This window comes from Phaeoacremonium minimum (genome assembly GCF_000392275.1).
Source record: "Phaeoacremonium minimum UCRPA7 unplaced genomic scaffold PA7_03_scaffold_457, whole genome shotgun sequence".
Lineage (NCBI taxonomy): Eukaryota > Fungi > Ascomycota > Sordariomycetes > Togniniales > Togniniaceae > Phaeoacremonium > Phaeoacremonium minimum.
This window is the reverse complement of record NW_006921359.1, coordinates 1-20,676: the sequence shown is the minus strand read 5'-3', so window position 1 is coordinate 20,676 and position 20,676 is coordinate 1. Positions and strand designations below refer to the sequence as shown.

General features: G+C 48.2%; 3 protein-coding genes across 3 annotated transcripts; all 3 read left to right on the top strand.

The window, feature by feature from the left end:
- Positions 1 to 4,361: 4,361 nt before the first annotated feature.
- UCRPA7_6255 (putative fg-gap repeat domain-containing protein) lies at positions 4,362 to 9,200 on the top strand (the record flags this gene model as incomplete). The annotated part of the gene is made up of 14 exons (XM_007918794.1): positions 4,362 to 4,600; positions 4,671 to 4,743; positions 4,792 to 4,863; positions 4,935 to 5,270; positions 5,324 to 5,533; positions 5,583 to 5,710; positions 5,885 to 6,278; positions 6,331 to 6,355; positions 6,416 to 6,670; positions 6,934 to 7,059; positions 7,647 to 8,385; positions 8,435 to 8,729; positions 8,780 to 8,884; positions 8,943 to 9,200. 14 exons carry the CDS (start codon positions 4,362 to 4,364, stop codon positions 9,198 to 9,200), a joined length of 3,255 nt encoding a protein of 1,084 aa, XP_007916985.1.
- A 1,448-nt stretch (positions 9,201 to 10,648) lies between these two features.
- Positions 10,649 to 13,576, top strand: UCRPA7_6254 (putative von willebrand domain containing protein; the record flags this gene model as incomplete). The annotated part of the gene is made up of 2 exons (XM_007918793.1): positions 10,649 to 12,779; positions 13,356 to 13,576. The coding sequence occupies 2 exons, from the start codon at positions 10,649 to 10,651 to the stop codon at positions 13,574 to 13,576; spliced, it is 2,352 nt and encodes a 783-aa protein (XP_007916984.1).
- A 4,232-nt stretch (positions 13,577 to 17,808) lies between these two features.
- On the top strand, positions 17,809 to 18,504 carry UCRPA7_6253 (putative 3-carboxymuconate cyclase protein; the record flags this gene model as incomplete). Its single annotated transcript, XM_007918792.1, has 2 exons — positions 17,809 to 18,006; positions 18,163 to 18,504. 2 exons carry the CDS (start codon positions 17,809 to 17,811, stop codon positions 18,502 to 18,504), a joined length of 540 nt encoding a protein of 179 aa, XP_007916983.1.
- Between the last annotated feature and the right edge of the window lie 2,172 nt (positions 18,505 to 20,676).

Sequence of the window (20,676 nt, the reverse complement as noted above, 5' to 3'; positions counted from 1 at the left end):
CTAGTATGAGTCATGCTGACTGAGTAGGGACTGGGATGAATATGTTTTTCTGGTTCTTTGAAGCACGTAACAGCCCCTCCACAGCACCACTTGCTATATGGCTAAATGGAGGTCCTGGCTGCAGCTCAATGATCGGGCTATTCCAGGAAAATGGGCCGTGTCATTTCGTCAACGGAGCCTCAAAACCAACTTTGAATCCGTATTCTTGGAACACATTCTCGAATATGCTCTACGTGGACCAACCTATCGGCACAGGTTTCAGTTACGGCACTGATGATGCGACATCAACTGTGACGGCTGCTCCATACGTATGGAACCTGCTTCAAGCTTTCTACGCGGCCTTTCCCACTTACGAAAACCGCGACTTTGGCATATTTACGGAATCCTACGGTGGGCATTATGGCCCAGAATTTGCATTCTACTTTGAGTCACAAAATGCCAAGATTGCATCAGGCCAGCTCTCCGGAGAAGTTGTGAATTTGATTGCTCTCGGCATCAATAATGGCTGGATAGATCCTGTGTCTCAGTACAAGGCATACCCGGATTTTGCATACAACAATACGTACAAGCAGCTCATTACAAAGTCCCAGTATACGAGTTATTTGAGCGCATACAATTCGAAATGCGTTCCAGCAATGAACCAGTGTACAGGAACGACGGGATCGAACTCGGCATGTCTTAATGCCGATAGCGTATGTCGCTCAGCCGTTGAAAGCCCAATTGAGAATGCGAACGATTTTGACGTGTACGATGTTCGCTCAGGCTCAAACGACCCCAATCCGCCAGAGACATACGTTACTTACCTGCAGACCTCTTCAGTCATGAAGGCCATCGGAGCTACACAAAAATACGCGGAGTGTCCTAACGCCCCTTATACAAAAATAGTGCAAACTGGAGATGGTAAGTCGAACTCTTTTCACGCATAAATCGATGCTAAATCATAGCAGAATCTCGTTCATTTTTGAGTACTCTGTCAAGTGTCGTACAATCAGGTATCCAGGTTTTGATATGGGCCGGAGACGCTGGTAAGCTGTTGTGTGCTCACTCTATATTCTATAAGAGCTGACGAGACATAGACTGGATTTGCAACTGGATGGGTAATTATGCGGTTGCAAATACAATTAGCTATGCAAGCTCTGCACAATTCAACGCTGCATCACTGCGGCCTTATACTGTAAACGGGACATCGTACGGGGAGTACAAGTCAGCCGGTAATCTCAGTTGGTTAAGAGTCTACGAGGCTGGTCATGAAGTGCCATACTACCGTAAGTATTATGAAAACCTAACATTCTCCCCAGCGCGGCGATACTGAAATTGAGATAGAACCTGAGGTTGCCCTCCAAGCTTTCGTGCAGACAATGGGAAAGAAACCTTTGTCACCTACATGATGTAGAGACCACCGTTAGTTGGCATAGGGTGGGTTCCGCTAGAAGAGAAGTTGAGGCGAAGCATGAGCGACGGCAGTAATTTCGAGGTCTGCTTAGCAAGATTGGCCACATAATCCATATTAGTTGTTGGAAATCCCTATTGAATCACAGTGTAAGAAGTCGTAATCAGCTAAAAGTAGACGCAACCAAAGAAGATCTTGCGCGGAGGCCTCAAGCTCCAGACAATAGCTGTGCCAGGCACATAGTGATATGATGACTGTGGCTGAACTCCAAGCTATCATTCGCCAAGCGTATTCTTGATTGGGCATCAGAATAGCCTGAAATGGTTGGAACACTGTCGTGCAGACCAAGAAGCATAAGCCTCACAACCGCCTTAGGCTCAATGCTACGAAGGCGTATAGTATCACGAGCCCACGCATTGCCTCAATGCTTGCATGGATATACGTTGACAGGACGATCTACAACACCAATCTTCTAGATGTCGCCTATATAAGAGCTCGCATGACTTTTCAACCATTAGATCAAGAAACAACCTCACGACCTAAACTTGCAACCTTTTTATATTCCACGACACTACTGTTGTAGCACTTTAACATTCAACGATGACTGCGCAGTCAGCAGATGAGCAAGAACCTCAGCCTTCACTGGAGTATTTGTATATCGAGAGGAAGCCACCACGACCAGATTACACGCCAAAGCCAAAGTCCAAATTTAGCCAGTTCATTTCTAAGTTCCAAACGTCTGCTGTAAAACAGACAGAAGCAATCAGACAGCACGAACAAGAAGAAGCAAAGCGCACAGGTGTTCAGAAGATTCAAGCTCAGGCTACTCCTTGCACGGCATGGGCATTCTTATAACGAAACGGTGTTGAATCAAGGGATTTCACCGATCAGTAGGGCACATGTTAATTAGACTTGTCAAGATACGCGACCTCCCTGATTCGCATCTTCTCTTAAATCTCTTGTCCAGCGTTGTGGCTGATTGCAGACACCCTGCTGCAATTTACGGCTTGTCGCTGCGAGGACAAAACGGATCAAACTATTTTGCACTTATCCTACAATCTAGAGATCTACGGTAGTTAGGTTGGCCAACAAAGCTGACTGCAGTTAACGGTTTACAATGACGCAAGATTATCGCGTCTCGTCTAAGAAGAGGAGTTCATTTAATGCAAGATTCGTGTTCGCCCGTCTCTCTGTGGTTGTCTCCCTCGCCAAATTAGGCTGCCTGCCTGTGAACAGACCCCCATCTTCAACGTAGTTCGACCAAGAAATGATGTACCGATCTGCTTTTCCAAACAAGCTCAAGAAACCCGAACGTTACATATTTTGAGTTCGTAAAAAACAGAGGATACGCTTCTCTACCTGGAACCCTTTGCATATTATTACAGAGTCTTTGGGCCAATTAATTATGTACGTATTATTATCAAGGGTGTAAGATTGCACACGAAGGAAGGCATTTCACTTACATCTTGTGATTCGTGGACTTGACGTGCCCTCCCTCTCCTCTTCTCCAAACAAACTAATAGCTGAGGCGCTCGATCCTGGCAACGGCGCCGACACCCGGAAACAGCCGCTGCGCGTAGATGCCAAGAAGGCACAGTTGCCGCGTTCGCAAGTCTCGCTCGATTTCGTTAATCGGCACATGTGTGTTTCCCTGTTGTATCCATTCAAGCCACAGCGCAATTACTTGGCAGGTGCGCTAAAGGTTGCTAGATCCCAAACTGTTCATACTAGAGTGAGTCGAGTAACAGATAACTCCGTGCGTGGATGACACATACCACATTTCATACAGTAATTGCCAATACTTAAGTCCGTAAAATCTAACGCCGGTACCAGGGTCTAGCTAGACACTTGCAAAATGCTGACATCCCTGTGCTGTACTCTGATAATAAGAGGCGAGACCGAGAAACGGTCAGTTGCGATGTTTCCAAACTGAGCACGACTGATCCTGCGTACGATTGCAGACACTCCAGCTCGGCTGTATTGCGTATATCATGGCGTATGAAGTGTGTAGAGACCAGACCTAGATAAAGATATTGTAGACTAAGATGCTATCATGATGTTAATAGTGACTGAGCACTGATAGTGATTAACTCCAACACGGGAGGTCAAATGATTCGGATCTATTCAACGTCATTCGAAGGAATATGCGCCTGGACGATAGGAGAGCTCCAGGGTACACAGGGGACCATGTCGCCCATCCTTGAGGTACAGTTATAATGCGCGGGCCTATTCCGCATACTTTGCAGCCGCGTTCTTTGGGCGCCATGATCTCATTGCTACGTGACCCGCAGTTGGATTGATTCCATAATGCCACAGTGACCTGGGTCATATCATCGCATAAGAAAAAGCTTCAAGAAAGATTAGCGGAGGGTCGCGTGTGGCTCGTCCCCTGACTGGATGTTTGCCAACATATTCTTATAGCGGCAGCCGAGCGCTTCGCCAGATGCCTGGCTCGCGCTACAATATAAGAGACCACTCTCTTAGAGATCGATGGAGCTGTTAAGCTTGCTTATATAAGGGAGTTGATTTTGCTCTTACGTAGCTAGTGTTTCTTCAAGATAAGGGTGATTCACCGATAAAGAAACTAATGTTAGCTTCAGTAGCATTGATATCCATGTCCACCTCTCAAGCATTCGATAGTGCAATTAGTGGAACTTCTGGGATTAACTCCTCATCACAAAAACTGCTTCAGGAAGGTGTGTCGGGGTTATTGACCTTTTCAGATCACGCATATTACGGCGCAGCTTTGGTATCGTGTGTTCAATCCTCTGAAGTTGAGAAAATGCGAGTACAACCCGGGAAAGCGATAGAATCTAACATCCCATGCTGCATGACCAATTTCCCATGCTTTATGTAGGACTTGGAGGGTTACTGTCTTCAGTACTTGGGTTTATATAAAGCAAATCGTCTCTCGTTCAGCACTGAGCGGCCTCTCTGATGATGCATCGTACAACCACACGCAATTCTCATCATGGATGGTTGGCTCAAGAATTTCTTGTTGACCACCTCGGTTCTTTCTTGCTTGTCAATTGTCAATCCCGCGTTAGCAGCTCCGACTACGCCACGGCATGATCCTGATCAGCCGCTCAACTTCAGCCAGCCTTTGATGGGGGTCGAGCAGACTATGCATAAGCGGGCAAACATTGCCTTGCGAATTCTTAGTCTGGGAGCTTCCATCATGAGTGGCACTGGGTCATCCACGGGAAACGGGTATGTATGTCCCTTATAACTGTGACATACATAACGCTAAAGAAGTCAAATGTTGCCGAAAACCCTTAAGGGACGCCCTAAGACTTGACGGCTACGATGTCGATATGGTTGGAAGCCGCCACGGTGGTACTATGAAGGATTATGTTCGTATCACATGATATCCAAAGGACCTCAGTTAACGGATCTTTTAGGAGCATGAAGCAGTCCCCGGAGATGTCCTCACTCAGGTCCGAGCCCGGGTCCCACGTTCTACTGGGTACAAGGTTAGTTGCATAACCACACACCATGGTCTCCCTCAGTGCTTCCAAATGTACTCCTGAGCTAATCCAAACAGCCTAACATTGTCATTATCAATGCGGGTACAAACGATGGTAACGGAAACGTCGATATTTCAGGAGTAGGAAGTCGCATGAACGACATTCTCAATGACCTCTGGGCAGCCGATGGAATGGCATATACGTGCATGATTCTATCGACACTAATACCTACTACAAATGCCAATGGTGCTGCTAATCGTGACTCAATCAATGCTCAATACCGATCGCTTGTTTCCCAGCGCGCTGGAGATGGAAAATGCATCTATTTGGCAGATATGGACCCAGGTGGTGCACAGTGGCTCCAGTTCGACACCAACTATCTCGCAACTGAGTCTCCCCATGTTCATCCCAATGTTTGTATGATCTATTGTTTGTTGAAATAGCTGGAAATTGATTCGATATACAGGACCTGGGACACCAAAAGATGGCCGCTGTTTTCTATCAGGCTATTCATCGGGCATTGGCTGCCAATACTGTCGTTGCAGCGGGCGACTTCTCTACTGGTCCTACTATATGCGACAAGTTTGCTGGTACTGGAATTGACGCTGGTGGCCTGACCCAGCGTGGTTCGGGTTACGACGACGGTATATATTACCACGATAGTGTGGAGAAGGGGGTAAGTGTACTTTCGATTCTTGTCATCATGTTCTAATGTTCAAATGTAGATATTATGGTCAGCGGATAGCGACTGGGACCGAAGCCAGTGGAAGTTCGCCCGTTTGTTTGATCAAAGATATGATGACCTCCTCGCCTGGATTCCCACAAGTGACACGGCGCAAACATATGCTGTCTGGTATGTTTTAAGCCATCTTGACTCCAAGCCAATGTTCCTTTCAAGCAAAGAGCTTTAGCCCTTCCCAAACATCTTTTTGTTGTTGTTGTTGTTGAACAATCACTGACTTATTATGCTACGAAGGGCCAACTCTGCTGATGGCAGGGGCACATTTAATCAGATAAGTGACCTAAGCGGCGATCTCAATTGTCAGTATGGAGAAGGTGTGAACTTTATCGATATGAATGGTGATGGCCTAGACGACCTCGTCTATATTGATTCAGACGGCAATGCCTACCTCTCTATCAACCAAGGAGATGGGAACCATGCTGCAGGAAAGCCACCTACATTCAAGAGGATCAGTAGTACTGCTTTGATCAAGAGTAACGAGGGTTATGGCAGAGATCAAGTAGTGTTGGCTGATATCGATGCCGATGGACGGGGTGATTATGGAGTTATGGACAACTCTGGCCAAGTATACTTTTGGAGGAATGGTGGCAATACTGATGCTCCTGAATACTGGCAAGCTCTAGGCATGAGATTTCAAGGAACTGTTGGCAGTACACGATTCGAGGACATTAATGGAGATGTAAGCCGTCTTGAAGATGTCCTGCGACTTATATGGCTGACTCGTGTATCAGGGCCGTGATGATGCCTTGAATGTTGGTAATTCCGGTGAAGCTTCTACCTATACCAATAGTAGAAGCTGTGCAACGGGTGTGGAAGGAAATGGCCTCAATGTTGCTTGGCGTAAAGGATACTACACCGGCGAGTCTTCGGGCCCTACACACAAGGGTGTGGGCTCTTATATCACTGATGGCGAGCACGTGCAATCCCGTATTCATTTTGCTCGTATTTACGGCACGTCAACTGTGTTTGGTAATCTACCAAAGCAGGATTACGTTTTCTTGCAGCACACAAAGCTTGGATCTGGCAAACACCGCTTCCAGCTACGGGCTTGGCAGAATACTGGCTCAGGAGGTACGAAGGTACTCGCTGATGGTAATAGATATTGCAACATGGTAGTTCGAGTGGAGCGGTGGATTATGTGTGGATATATTCATTCGGGAGAATGGAGATGTGGGCCAATCGTGAAAAGGGCTCAATCACTGATTCAGATTCAGATGGATTTTGGAATTATCAGGGTATCATCTTTACACCACCGTCTGACATGGACAGGCGTGACCTCCATTTGCAAGATTGGAACGCAGATGGAGCCTGTGATGTTATCTATGTTGATCCAGATTCTGGTGCTGTTCAGGTCTGGATCAACAACTACCCCAAAACTGGGACATGGGATTGGACTCACTTGGCGAGCCCAGCACCGGGCCTGAGCTGTGCGCAGAAAAGAGGTCATGGTATATTTGATTGTAAGTTGAGATTAACTAACATTTTCTCCTTTATCTAAGCACAGAAGCATAATTCGTGAGGGTCAGTCCTGTTTTTGCTAACTTTCAATGGTGGCTGTCCGGTTCGCTGACATTACCGGTAACAACCGTGCCGATTATCTTTGCATTGAGCCTGATGGGAGAACAACCGGCTTCCTTCAGCAAGACGATGGCTCCTTCCAAAACGCTGGCCAGATCAAGGTCTCGGATGGCTACGATCGGGCCAACTTTCGCTATGCAGATGTAGATGGGGATGGTATCGATGATCTGATTTGGGTTGAGAAATTTTCAGGAGACGGATACGTGTGGTGAGCGTCATTATAAACGGGTCTGAGTCTCAGTAAATATTGACTGTCGTAGGTACAACAACGGTCGAGGTGATCCAGAAGATCTCCTCGGCTCCTCATTCTCCTGGAGACGGCAAACGGAGGTTGCTTATAGCGGGAACTCCGCAGGCAGCTGTGAATACTTTCCTGACCTTGATGGCAATGGCCGTGCGGACGAGCATTTCATATTAGGCACGTTTACCAACGAGGCCAGGACAGCACTGAGCCCCACATGCGGGTTAGGTGACCAGACAGGCGATGATGCTACAATGAACAACGACCTGCCCACAATTCCGGGCTCTGACGACGGTTCTGGTGGTGACGATTCCGGCGGTGACGATTCCGGTGGTGATGGTTCGGGTGAAGACTGGGGTCCAGTCGGGGACAACTCGGACTATCCATCGCGATATGTTGGAAGCGATTTTAATTGCAACGTAGCTGTTGACTGGTTTGCACCTGGGACTGACGTCGGCAACCCCGATGGCGGAGAGACCTTCTGCTTGGCAAAATGGAGAAGTGGAATATATCCTAGACTCCTTGAGGCCACAGCCAACGACAATACCCTTTGCTCCGTACGTGTTGTCTTTACCGACAATACCGAGATGATTGCAGGCAAAAAGTGCGCAGATGATGGGCACAAAAGATTCGGCACATTGGAGTGGTCCCCTTTTGTTGACACATTCAGCATCTTCTCGCTGTACGACAATGGTTACAAGGGAGGCGTCGGACGGCTTGTCGCAGGAATAACGAACAACATCACGATCGACGCTGGAAAATACTACAATGATAACACACACCCGACTCAGTATCAAATCAGTCGTGGTTCAGATGGCAAGGGGGTGCTTCTTGGCTTTTCCGGCACCGCAGGTGATAGGATCGACTCGCTGCAGCCTTTGTTCTCGAGCGCGGGACCAGCCGATGTTACTTTGCTCAACACATCGTACGCACCCAGTATCGAAACGTTGAACACACTGCCGTTCGAGTAGGTGGCCCCCGGATATGGTGCTTTGCTTATTTTAATAGATCCTCAGTCAACGAGGAATGACTATAGAATTTGCGTCCGCGTACTTTGACAATACCAAGGCTTCTATACCAGTTCAATATTCAGAAACTCTTACTCTGCAATATCAGGAGCTTCACAAGGTCACGGTGACCGATGAAGACGGCCACGAGGATGGCGGTGAAGTCGGCATCAGTAATTTTGGATTTGAGTGGGCTGAGCCGATACCTGTCCTCGGCAAGATCAGTTTGGGCCTCGTTGCAAAGTATGTCGGAAAGGCGGTAAAAAAGCACATAGACTCGGAAGAAAATGGCAAAACGACAACGGTAAGAGATCTTCCACTATTATACGGGCATTCCTAGCTAACAACCAATAGTTCTCAGTTGGCACTAGGGTTCGCGCGCTTGTACCAGCTGGCCAGAGGATAAAATGCACTGTGGTTCTCATCCAGAGTCGTGTCAATCTCCGATTTTCTGCCAAAGTAAGATCCCTCCTACTCAGTTTGATGTTCTGCGCTCCAGCTGACTTCGGCACAATAGATGGTGATCACCTTCAATGATGGTAATCAATACTATGTTCCTGTAGGTGGGACTTATGACCATGCAACGGGAAGCGAAGTCGGCGACTATTGCGAGGACTATGGTGACGATGATGATCCGGACACTGAAGATGACAACAACATTATCTCTCAGGGGTTGTACTGCAAGGACGGTACGTACATAGGAGATCCAGACTTGGTGGATCTGTCTGCGGATGACTACGCCGCAGCTTGCCCGGCTGACTGGGAAGCATATTGAGATATTGCACTTGGCGCAAGGAGGGCGTATTGATATAATGTAATGCTTCAAAGCTACCTATAAGTAATACTACGCCTTAGTGACATCAATTGTGTCTTCGGGCAGTTACGGGGCATATAGCCCTTGTATTTATCAAAACAACCTGCCTTGTATGTGCCGTCGTCATGTCTCCTCATGGAATCACCCAGAGCTGCCTTTGGCTTGTTGGTCTCCGAGCTGGCTGCAAGTAGCGGCAATTCATCACCGCATACGCCACGAAGCCTTATAAGTAGCAAAGAAACGAACCAAAGCAATAAACTTTTGAGATGTCCAATTTTTCGATTTGGCGGGCATTTGCTTGCCTGGCTGGACAAATGAAGATGGCGGTTTTGTTCGCCTGCAACGCGCAACCGCCGCGTGTTGACAATTTGTTAGTGAGGCCTCCTTCAGAGTGCGAAAACGCCACATTTCGATTCTGAGTCACAGCTTTGACGCCTCGCATCCCATCCACCACCAGCCATACCATAGGTAAAGGGTGCATTCGCAGACCCCAGGCAAAACCAGGTCTTCACTCATTAATAACACCCCGCCTAACGTTACCTCCCGCTGGCTTCTGTCCGCGGATTCGGAGTCGGAGTCGGGGATGAGTGGAGGTGGCGAGGCCAGAGCAGGCAAGGGCAGGCAAGGAATGATTTCCAACAATCAGCTTACATACAGTACCTACCTACCTACCTACCTACCTACCTACCTAAATAGATATTTGTTAGATTTAAATCAGCTCAACTCCCGATGAGTTAGAGACGCATATGAAGGTAAGGTAAAGTAGACTCACAATACAACACAATTTAGCTTACATAGTTTACATAGTTAGGTGGCGAGTACTGCAGGTGTACATGTACCGGTACAGTACAATCCCAAGGTATAACGTTAGGATAAGCTGCTAGGTAGCTAGCTAGGTAGCCAAGCCAAGCCTGCAAAGCCAACCCCGCACTCGCACTCTGGAGATTCTTTGTCTTTGAGGCCCGTGACATCACTCTCACTCATGAGCAAGGCAGCAACTACAACTACATGTACAGTCAGTCGCGCAGCTAAGGTACAGGTAGTTACCTACACTAGTGGGAAGACTCAGAAGTTTGTTTGCAGCCAGATATATCAAACAAACTCATCAATCGCGGCGTCTTCCCCCTTCCCTTTCCCTCTTTCCTTTTCTTTCTCTTTCACTTGCTTTATCATCCAGTCCTAAACCATCTAACTTATCGATCCCATCAACCCACAAATCAATCAATCCTCTGGCCCCCAGTCCAGTCGATTGCTTGCCAATTCCACCGGCAACTACGTAACTAGGTCATTTACACCATCTTGTCTAACCAAGTCAGGGAAATTCCCGCCTCAACTTGACTGGACTTCTTACCGCTCCTCCCTCCCTCCCATCACGAGAAGATAATCGGACAGGCAGAGGAGATACCGACATGGCACAGACACACCACCATATCTGTGGTTTCTTCTACATCGACCACGGCACCAATAACTGGGGTGGTCAGACTCAGCGAAGGAAATACCTGCCACAGCTCTCGCTGTCGTGCCACGCCCGAATCGTGTCGACCGTCGTTCGAGCAACACTGACACAAAAGTTTGTCAACCCTTCCAAAAGCCTCATCCCTGAACTGCGTTACACCTTCCCCCTCTATGATGGCGTGTCGGTTGTCGGCTTTACCTGCACAGTGAACAAGGACCGAGTCATCCGTGGCGTCGTCAAGGAGAAGCATGACGCCCGTCAGACCTACAACGACGCTGTCGCAAGGGGAGAGACGGCCGGACTGCTCGAGCAAATCCCCGATGCCAGCGATGTATTCTTGACAACCATTGGCAATGTGCCCGCCGATGCTGAGATCCAGGTTGACATCACCTACCTCGGAGAGCTGAAGCATGATGCTCAGATCGATGGCCCTCGTTTCACCTTACCTACAAGCATCGCTCCGAGATACGGATCATATCCCGGCGAACTAGTGGGCAAGGCGACAAACGCATCTTCCACAGACGGGATCAAGATTGTTGTTGACACTGAGATGCCGACAAATTGCGCCATCAAATCCATTCAATCACCAAGTCATCCCATTTCCGTCACGGTCGGATCCCTCTCCACTTCTGCAGACGATGCTTCCCCGTCTTTGCACCTTGCATCGGCTTCACTCTCCCTGGGCACCGCCGAACTGGATAAAGACTTCGTCCTCCAAGTTGTGGCGACAAATATCTCCAATCCTGTCGCCATACTTGAAACCCACCCTACTATTCCGAACCACAGAGCTCTCATGACAACTCTTGTTCCGAAGTTCAATTTGCCCTCCTCTCGCCCAGAAATCGTCTTCATCTGCGATCGCAGTGGCTCCATGGGCGGCGGGAAGAAGATACCTCATCTCAAATCTGCTCTCCAGCTATTCCTCAAGTCGTTGCCACTCGGCGTGAAATTCAATATTTGCAGTTTTGGCTCCCGCTACTCTTACTTGTTCCCCGATGGCTCAAAGACCTATGACCAAACCAGCCTCGATGCCGCCATGCGTCATGTTGAATCCTTTGCCGCCGACTTTGGCGGTACAGAGATCGCCAAGCCAGTGCAGGAGACCTTCAAGAGACGATATAAGGATATGGATCTCGAGGTGTTTGTCTTGACCGATGGTGAAGTCTGGAACCAGCAAGGCCTGTTCGACATGGTCAACAAGAATGTCGAGGACGCCAATGGATCAATCCGGCTGTTCACCCTCGGCGTTGGAAACGACGTCAGTCACGCCTTGATACAGGGCCTTGCTCGCGCCGGGAACGGGTTCTCCCAGGCGGTGCTCGACAATGAGAAAATGGACACCAAGGTCATTCGCATGCTGAAGGGTGCCCTCACTCCGCACATTAATGACTATTCTCTCGAGATCAAGTACGGTAAAGCTGCGTCTGAGCTTGGTGATGACGATTTCGAAGTGGTCGAAAAGGTGTTGGACGCTTTGAACCTTGACATTTCAGAACCCGAAGACCAGGACATATCTTCCACAACGCCACCTCCTGAATCAAAACCCACAATTTCACTCTTCGATCCCAGCGCCGATCCTGATGCCGAGACGAGCGAGAAGACAGGTCGCTACCCGCATGTACCCCCTGTTCCAGCACCAAAGCTACTTCAGACTCCATTTCACATCCCTCCGCTGTTCCCGTTCAACCGTACTAGTATCTACTTGCTCTTGTCCCCGGGGACAACACAACGACTTCCCAGCGCCGTAGTCCTTCGAGGAACGTCAGTTCACGGGCCGCTTGAACTAGAAATTCCAGTCATGGCCCTGATAATTCCAGACAAGACCATCCATCAACTTGCCGCCCGCGCAGCCGTCAAGGAGCTGGAAGAAGGCAGGGGATGGATCACACAAGCAAAAGATAAGAGTGGGGCGCTCTTGAAAGAAAAGTACGAAGGCCGTTTCCCTGATATGGTCGAGCGGGAAGCGGTGCGACTTGGTCTGGAATTCCAGGTCGCCGGCAAATGGTGCTCCTTTGTCGCTGTAGAGGATAACGATCAATCAGAGAAGAAATCAAAAGCAAACCCCATTGAGATTGCAAGGCAGGGTAAGTATCTCTCCATCAATGCGATGTCTATCAAAACAATAGACCGCCGCTTCGTACACCCTAGTGCGGATAAAGCTCGGACTAACATGGGACAACCTTCAGGGGCCCCGCAGATTCCAATTCACCATCCGATGGCTGTATCACCAGCCCCGCAGAGTAGATCTGGCGGGCTATTCGGGGCTGCTCCACCCCATGCACACATGGTACGATCAAGAGCCGGTCAGCAAGCTACAGGTGCATTTGGCAGTATGGCATCGAATCAGACCTTCGATCGCATGGCGCCAGCTGGAGCAGCAGGAGGAGCTGTCCGAGACACCTTGTCTGCACGTCCAATGAGCCTCATGGCCACAGGCTCATCGCCCGCAGCTAAAAAGAAGCGCGCCGGGCCGGCGAGTCTTTTTGGCTCGGGCGGAGGCTTCAAGACAAAAAGCGCTGGCCGGAATGGGGCTGAGGAGGACGAAGAGGCGTGGGACGCTGAATCTACTGCTCAAGACGATCCCTTACAAGGCATCGTGATGCTTCAGACATTCTCTGGGAGCTGGACATGGTCAGAACAGCTACTTCATGTCTTAAAAGTGGAGGAGGATGCTGTCACGACGAAACTGCAGGCTGTTTCCCCGGGAAGTTCAAAGGACGTTATTGCCACGGTAGCGGTCATCAGCTTCCTACGGAAGAAGCTGCCACTGGAGAAGGACGCTTGGGAGATGCTGGTTGAGAAAGCAACGGCTTGGTTAGAAGGAGAACTGGGCGACTTCCCGACAGCAATGGCCGAGGCTGTCGATGAATTGTTTGAGTAGTGTAGATGACTAGGCACAGTGGCCTCATCAACCAGATAGGGTAGATTCTGACTTTGATGACTTCATTGTCGTTTTAGTCCATGGTTCCTGTTTCCTCGCTCTACAACTAATCAATTTGCTCTAATGCCCGCTCGATCCTCTATTGACAATCTTCGTTGTACGCCTTGTGAAATGATTTGTAGACAGCATCATGTTGTCTGCGAGGCCGTCATCAACGTATATACCTTTGCACATGATATTAGTAGATGCTCGACCCCAATCTTACTCTGGCAAATATTACTAACTATTGAGCACTCAGCCATAAACATGTTGATCGAGGAGGACAAAGTCTTTGACATCAACATCCATGTAATGAGTTGAGGCATGAATTGACTTCTTTATTTTATCCAAAAACATTTGCGACTAGCTTTTGGAAGACAGTCTGCTCAATCACGGCACCGAACCTAGAGAGAGCCATATTTAGCTACAATTACTGTTCATGGGTCTGTGTAATGTGCTTACCCATGGCACTTGACAGCCTCTCGCAGTTTATTTGCCAGCGTCTGTAAAGATTGGGTCTCGAGGAAATCAAAGTGCGGCTGGGAGCGCAGGTAATTCCAAGCCTGTACTGGAGTGACCTCTTCATCCGAGCATAAGGCCGACGAAAGATTCAGAAGTCTGTCTAGCATGGCCCCGGGCATGTCTTGAAGTAGTGAAATGTTGGGTTTCGTCGAATCAGCGAGCAAAGCAGGCGATGCGTATGAGAGTTGGGCGGTCGTTGTCAGGGCATGACAATGGGGTTCGTTTGGCTTCTTTGGATTGGAATGGATATGCCCGAGACACGGCGCCTCAATACTAAGAAACAGATTGATGAGCCTGCCATCATCATGTGATAACTCGAAGTACATACGCCAATACAAACTCCATCCCAACTATTGCTGGATCGGAATCACATATTCTTTGGGCATGTCCGCGTGAAGATATCGTAGAATTTGAAATGCCGTTACATGATGCTGTACTCCGTGACTTCTGCTGTTGGTGCAGCTCTTTATCCGGATCTGGGGAGATCTGGAACCCGGGTGCTATCTCATAATATGATCCGAATGCGTCTGAAGTGCGTATGGACTTTTCGACATCTCCGGAGGCGAGGTTACTTTGAGAAGCCGAGGCCGAAATTTTTCGAGTGCCATAGTCTATACAATTGACCGGAGATTTGTCTCCATCAAGAAACTCCTTGTCGTCTAAATTATCGTTGCACCACAACTCGTCCGGTGGCTCTATCCCATACCGAGACAGGAGGCGTACAAGAGCCTGAATGGTGTCGCGGAGAGATTGAGAAATACCTATGAGACTCGCCTCAGTGGCTCGAGCCCGGGCGAGTTCTTGCTCCAAAGACTTAGTGTATATATCTTTTCGATCACGATAGCTTCTAAATGATCTTAGTGTCTTGTCGCTTACGAGGCTTGACGACATACTGCTGAGCCCGGCGTAGCTGTGCACGCCTCTTCTCTGTCGGGTCTTGCTTGGCTGCTATAAAATATGTGGTTGAGGTTGAGATCACGGCAAGATGGGTCTAGCTTTGGCAAACACACCTCTGGGATTGAAAATGCGAAACACAGTGTCGCTCATTTTCTCCGTTCGGCTTATCCAGTACGGCAGCGAGAAGTTTAAGGTTGAGGGACGATATGGTACTGCTGATTGTAGAATCACAAGAGTTCTGGAGTGTCTGCGGATGTGTTCGGTCGATAATCCGGGGGAACTGGTGTTATGGAAGTGATGAGAAGTGCAGAACTGTCAGAAAAAACCACTTGACAGTAACCTGCGCGCGCGCGCTAACTCTCCATGAATTCAGCCGGGTGTAGCGTGGCTCGAGCTAAGGAAACCCCTGTTTCATGCCTCAAGATAATCAAAATTCCCTGTTACGGTTAGCTTCTATTGATCGCCCCAAACCAACAATGAGCATGATTGGTCTCGCAAACGCTCGTTTCACATGTGTAAGCTGAACCGAAACGATCTCGAATGACCCAGTCATTTTCCTAGTCGTACTACTCCTTGTTGAGAATTCTTGTGCAAGCACGTCTAGTTGAGACCTCATTTGCTACAGCCTGGTCTGTGGGGTGGTTTTGTATCTTGATAAAGTATCATCTGCAATATGACGTTCGTTTAAGCTAGATTATTTCTAATATTTGAAATTGAAGTTACCCGGAGAGGATATCGTAACAGGTGGCCATTCGACAATGGATACGTTAGCCCTCGAATACCACGGTAGATGCTTGAACAAGCCAAAGCTGATTTCCTGCAATCCTCTATTAGTAATAATTGAGACATTCAGCGCTCACGTGTTGGGTGTAATCATATCAGGGGATTTGAATGTATCCCGATGACGAGGTTAACGTTGATGTTAAGCGTCTTGTCGAATATTTTAATCTGCCAGAAAAAATTTACCAGCCACGTACTGTGAAAATATATGAGTATGAAAAGTTCTTTGGGAGCGTCGATAATATTATCATCAACATTATATAGAGTTCGATCTTTTGCGAAGGGTATGACAAGGGACAAGGGCGCCTCTTGCTGGCGACTGTTGAGATAGTCGGGCTTGAGTAATAAAGTTAATCAACTTTGGAGATGGGATCACTGGAAGGGTATAAAAGGGAAAGCTAGTGTGGACTATCATGTCTACAAGTAGTAATGGAGACGAATGAGGCAAGCTACTAAATACTTATGCTCTACAAAAAGTTGTGTTTCTGAGAGAATTGGTTGAGTGCAGACTCGCCAGAATAAAGGCAGGGTATCTATTCATTCAGTATACCTTACCAGTCTATTTTGCATAACACCCTACGTCGCCTGGCCATTGCTAATAGCACCTCATTGTTCAATAAAAAGGTCGGCTCTAGATTGTGATATGACCGCGATAATGCTCAACGTCCGAGAAGTCGATGCCACGATGGTCCCATAAATAATCCTTTGCAGTCTCGGCACTGTGACATTGAAATTGGACAGTAGTGCTAGACCAACCACATTGTGCTAATTCGTAGATCTACACTCTAACTCACACGGAAAATGGACTTCTTCAGGGCTAATTTAAATGGAAAGAAGTTCAATTCGTTACCTAGACATTTGTAGATAAGAGGATAGATATGTTTCAATGTGTAAAAGGGCTCTAAAGAGACTAAAACTCAGGTGAGTTTACGAGGGCTGCGAATCCGCGAAAACGAATTCGCAAGGCGAAGATCGCACGCATGTGCTGCAAGGCTATGCTGCGCGCTTCAGCTCACCTTGGGCCTCCCTCACATAATGCGGCGGGTTGCGCCCTGGTACTGTACTGGTTGGTAAGCATGCAACTTAACCTCTAGCCCCTCCTCCCTAATGGCGCCGCCGATCCGCCAAGTTTCAATAGCACCTCGAGCAGCTAGCAGCAGGGTAATCAGATTTACACGATTGGGAAAATCCGATTACCAGGGTCTTAAAATCTGATACTCAAAAGGGTCATACTCACCTAACGATCCAGGGCAATTGAAAAGTCGAGATTAGACTGGGCGGAAAGTACTTAAAGCAAGCATGTAGTCCAGAGCATAATCAAAAAGCTGAGATGTATTCATAGTAAAGATTTGTGATCCACGCGTGCACTTCTTCCATCTCGACTTCACTCTCTTCACTTTCGCAAAATCGCAAGGTTTTCCCTCGACGGCAATGCATGTCTTATCTTCCACAGTTCTTCTGTCCGTGACAACCTTACTCGTCCATGTATCGGCCAGACCGCCGTGTCTTACATCTAGAAATGGCCGAGCGGTATACATTAGTACCAATGATAACGAAAATGCGGTCATTTCTCTCAACGTTTCTAAAGATGGACTCCTCGCAGCTGGCTCGCGAGTTCCAACCGGAGGCGCAGGATCTAATTCGATCAGCGGCGCCACAGGGGAGCTTGCTGCTCCAGATGGCTTGGTCTCTCAGTCAGCACTCACTGTTGCGGGCGACGTATGTTCTATTGACCAAGCCGCCTGACCTTGATAGCTTGCTAACAATCTTAGTATGTCTTTGTGGTCAATGCCGGGTCGAACACCATTACCATGATGGCAATTGACAAGACCGACCCAACGAAATTGACGGTTGTCGGTCAACCAGCAACAGTACCTGGAGAATTCCCGAACACGATTGCGGCTTCAATGAAACATAAACTTGTGTGTGTGGGTTCATCTGGAGCTAAAGCAGGTGTTTCTTGTGGCAGCTTCTCTACGACAGGCATAACAACGATGGATGCTCTCCGCCCATTCGACTTGCAGCAGACAACGCCGCCGCTTGGGCCGACAAACACTGTCTCACAAGTATTCTTCTCCAACGATGACAACACACTGTTTACGACAGTCAAAGGAGACCCAACCAAGAATAATACGGGTTTCCTGGCAGCATATCCGGTTGAAAAGAACTCGGAGTGTGAGGCAGGATTTAGCGTAAGTGTTGATGGGGTCCAATCATCACCAGCGGGCACAGCTGTGCTCTTCGGCTCATCAACTATTCCCGGTTCTGGCGACCTCTTCGTCACAGATGCTTCTTTTGGTGGTGCTGTACTATCGATTGACCCAGGGACATTAATGTCGACCTTAAAGGGCAAAGGCGTCATTGAAGACCAGAAGGCAACATGCTGGGCCACAGTCTCAGCAGTTAGCGGCACTGCCTTTGTCACTGATGTTGCAATCGACAGATTAGTCGAGATGTCCTTGACGGATGCGAGCATTCTGGGAGAAATCGATTTGAGCGCGAATGGTGATCCAGGATTGATCGACCTCAAAGCTGCGGGCAAATTCCTGTACGCTCTAAGCCCTGGCAATGGTACCACACAGGCTGCTATCGCAGTGGTCAATGTGGTTGACAAGAAACAAGTGCAACACTTTGAGTTGAAGGATTTGGGGGCTGACAAGAATGCCCAGGGATTGGCCATCCTTCTGTGATCGCCGAAGGTGGGGGAGCTTGGTGTTTTCGATATGCCACCGACTGTAAAATCATAGAATTCTTGTCGAAGCTCTAGAATAAAGGCGCAGTCTCTAATGGGGCTTTGTCTCTTCACCTGTCCCATCTTGTTGTGAGCGCTTGTCTGGGAGTGTCTTTAATGTCATCCCAAGTATATTACAATTACAGTTGTATGCAGCCCGCCCAGAGAACAAGGATGGTGATCCTGAATGATGCGATATCCAGTATAAGATCTGCAGCGCACCATGCACAGCCCCGGGAAATTTTAGCCCCACCACCAACACTTCTTCCAGTCCTGTGACAACATTTTGAAGCTTCTCTTGCACCTCGCTATCAGCGCAAGACCAAGCCGTCATGCTCAAAAGGCGAACACATAGCAAGTCGCGCAGAGGATGCCAGAGCTGCAAGAAGCGTCATATCAAGGTATGTCTAAGCAACTGTTGCATCGGATGAAATTGACACCTGACATAGTGCGACGAGAAGCAGCCGCAATGCATAAATTGCGTCGTTCGAGGCATTGCCTGCATATATCAGCTTCCATTGGCCCTCAACTCGCATTTCAAGCCATCAAAGTCGAGAAAAGACTCTGCGCATTGGAAGACGCAGTCCCATAACCTTGAAGACTCGTCCACCAAAGAGAGCCTAAGCGTCACCTCGTTGTCGCCCTCCTTGACTGCATTTTCTACTACAGTCGAGTCGAACAGATTGCTCGAGCTAGAGTTGATGCACCAGTGGTCGACGAAGACATGGAGAGGTCTTTACAGCGTACCCGAGGATCAAGAAACCCTCCAACAACATTTACCACACGCAGCTTTGAGAGATAGTTATCTGCTTAACATAGTTCTTGCGATTGCCGCAGCAGATTTAGCATGTCAATCTGGATGCGATGATGGGCGAAGTGTATCTCTATATAATCAAGCCGCCTATCAGTATTGGCAAAAGGCTATTGACGACTTTCGGCTGCAGCTTGAGGGGAAGATAAGCGAGGAAAATGTCCCCCTGCTCTATCACTTTGCTGTGATTGAAGCAATTTGCAGATTTTCCCTGACGAGAAGCTCTACAACTACGTTTAATCGCCTCAACGCAATCTTCGATATGATAGTGGGGACGTATACGTTTCTCGCCGCCAAGCTCCCGTACCTCCCAAATTGTTTTCGCCAGGTGATGGAGGAATTTAATCCAAAAACAATGGATGCTATAAGCTCTGAGACACAGGTTATGCTCGACAAACTCACGTCTATATCTTGTTTGGTCTATGTAACATTGACGGGCCAAGAGGCTGGGACGACTACAGCATTAGCTTGCGATGTTCAGACGTATCGCATCGCTATTGCACACATTAAGCACTGCTTCGCCGAAGATGCTGCAGGAAACATTAGGGGATCTTGCTTCTCGATTGTCACAGCAGTAAGCCCGGATTTCTTTCAAGCACTTAAGCGCCTTGAGCCTATGGCATTGTTCATTACACTTTTTTACGGTGTACTCTGGCAAAGGCTATCTAAGGATACGACAATGTGGTGGCTTGATTCTTCAGGCACGTCTATTGTAGAAGAAATCTCAGAGATTCTGAGTGATTCCTTGATATCGTCAATTCCGGACGCATTAGCGGTCATATCTTGGACAAGGCGTGAGGTGTGTTTACACGCATCGGCCTAGAGATATCAAAGCGGCAAGAGATATATGGATGCGACAATCTGGGAGCAACATTGTTGGATTATGGAGAACTGAACCGGGGCTCCTCAGATCAAATTGCTATGCATTATCATATTGCCATGATGTCAGTGTCTGGACTGCCGAAGGTTAAATTTGGAGCTCGCGGCACACACGGACGACAAAGCAGGAAACTAGAAGCGCACCTCTTTGGTGCGAAAAGGAACATATAGGGTAAGGGATTACTCTTGACAATATAGAGCTTCATTTCTTTCAATGTGTTGTTGACCGGTGGTGCCGAGAAGTCCGTCATATCCGTGTGTCCCATGTTGAAATTGATGATATCAGTTTCGATATCCCGATGTCGATCAATCGAGAGTTAAAGTCTCAAGTTATTTTAAAGTGCTACGCCCTGGGAATAGAAGACCCCTGATCAAATCTTCTACCCAGTAGCAATCTAGGATAATCTATGACTGGCCCCCCCCCCCCCCCCCCCCCCCCCC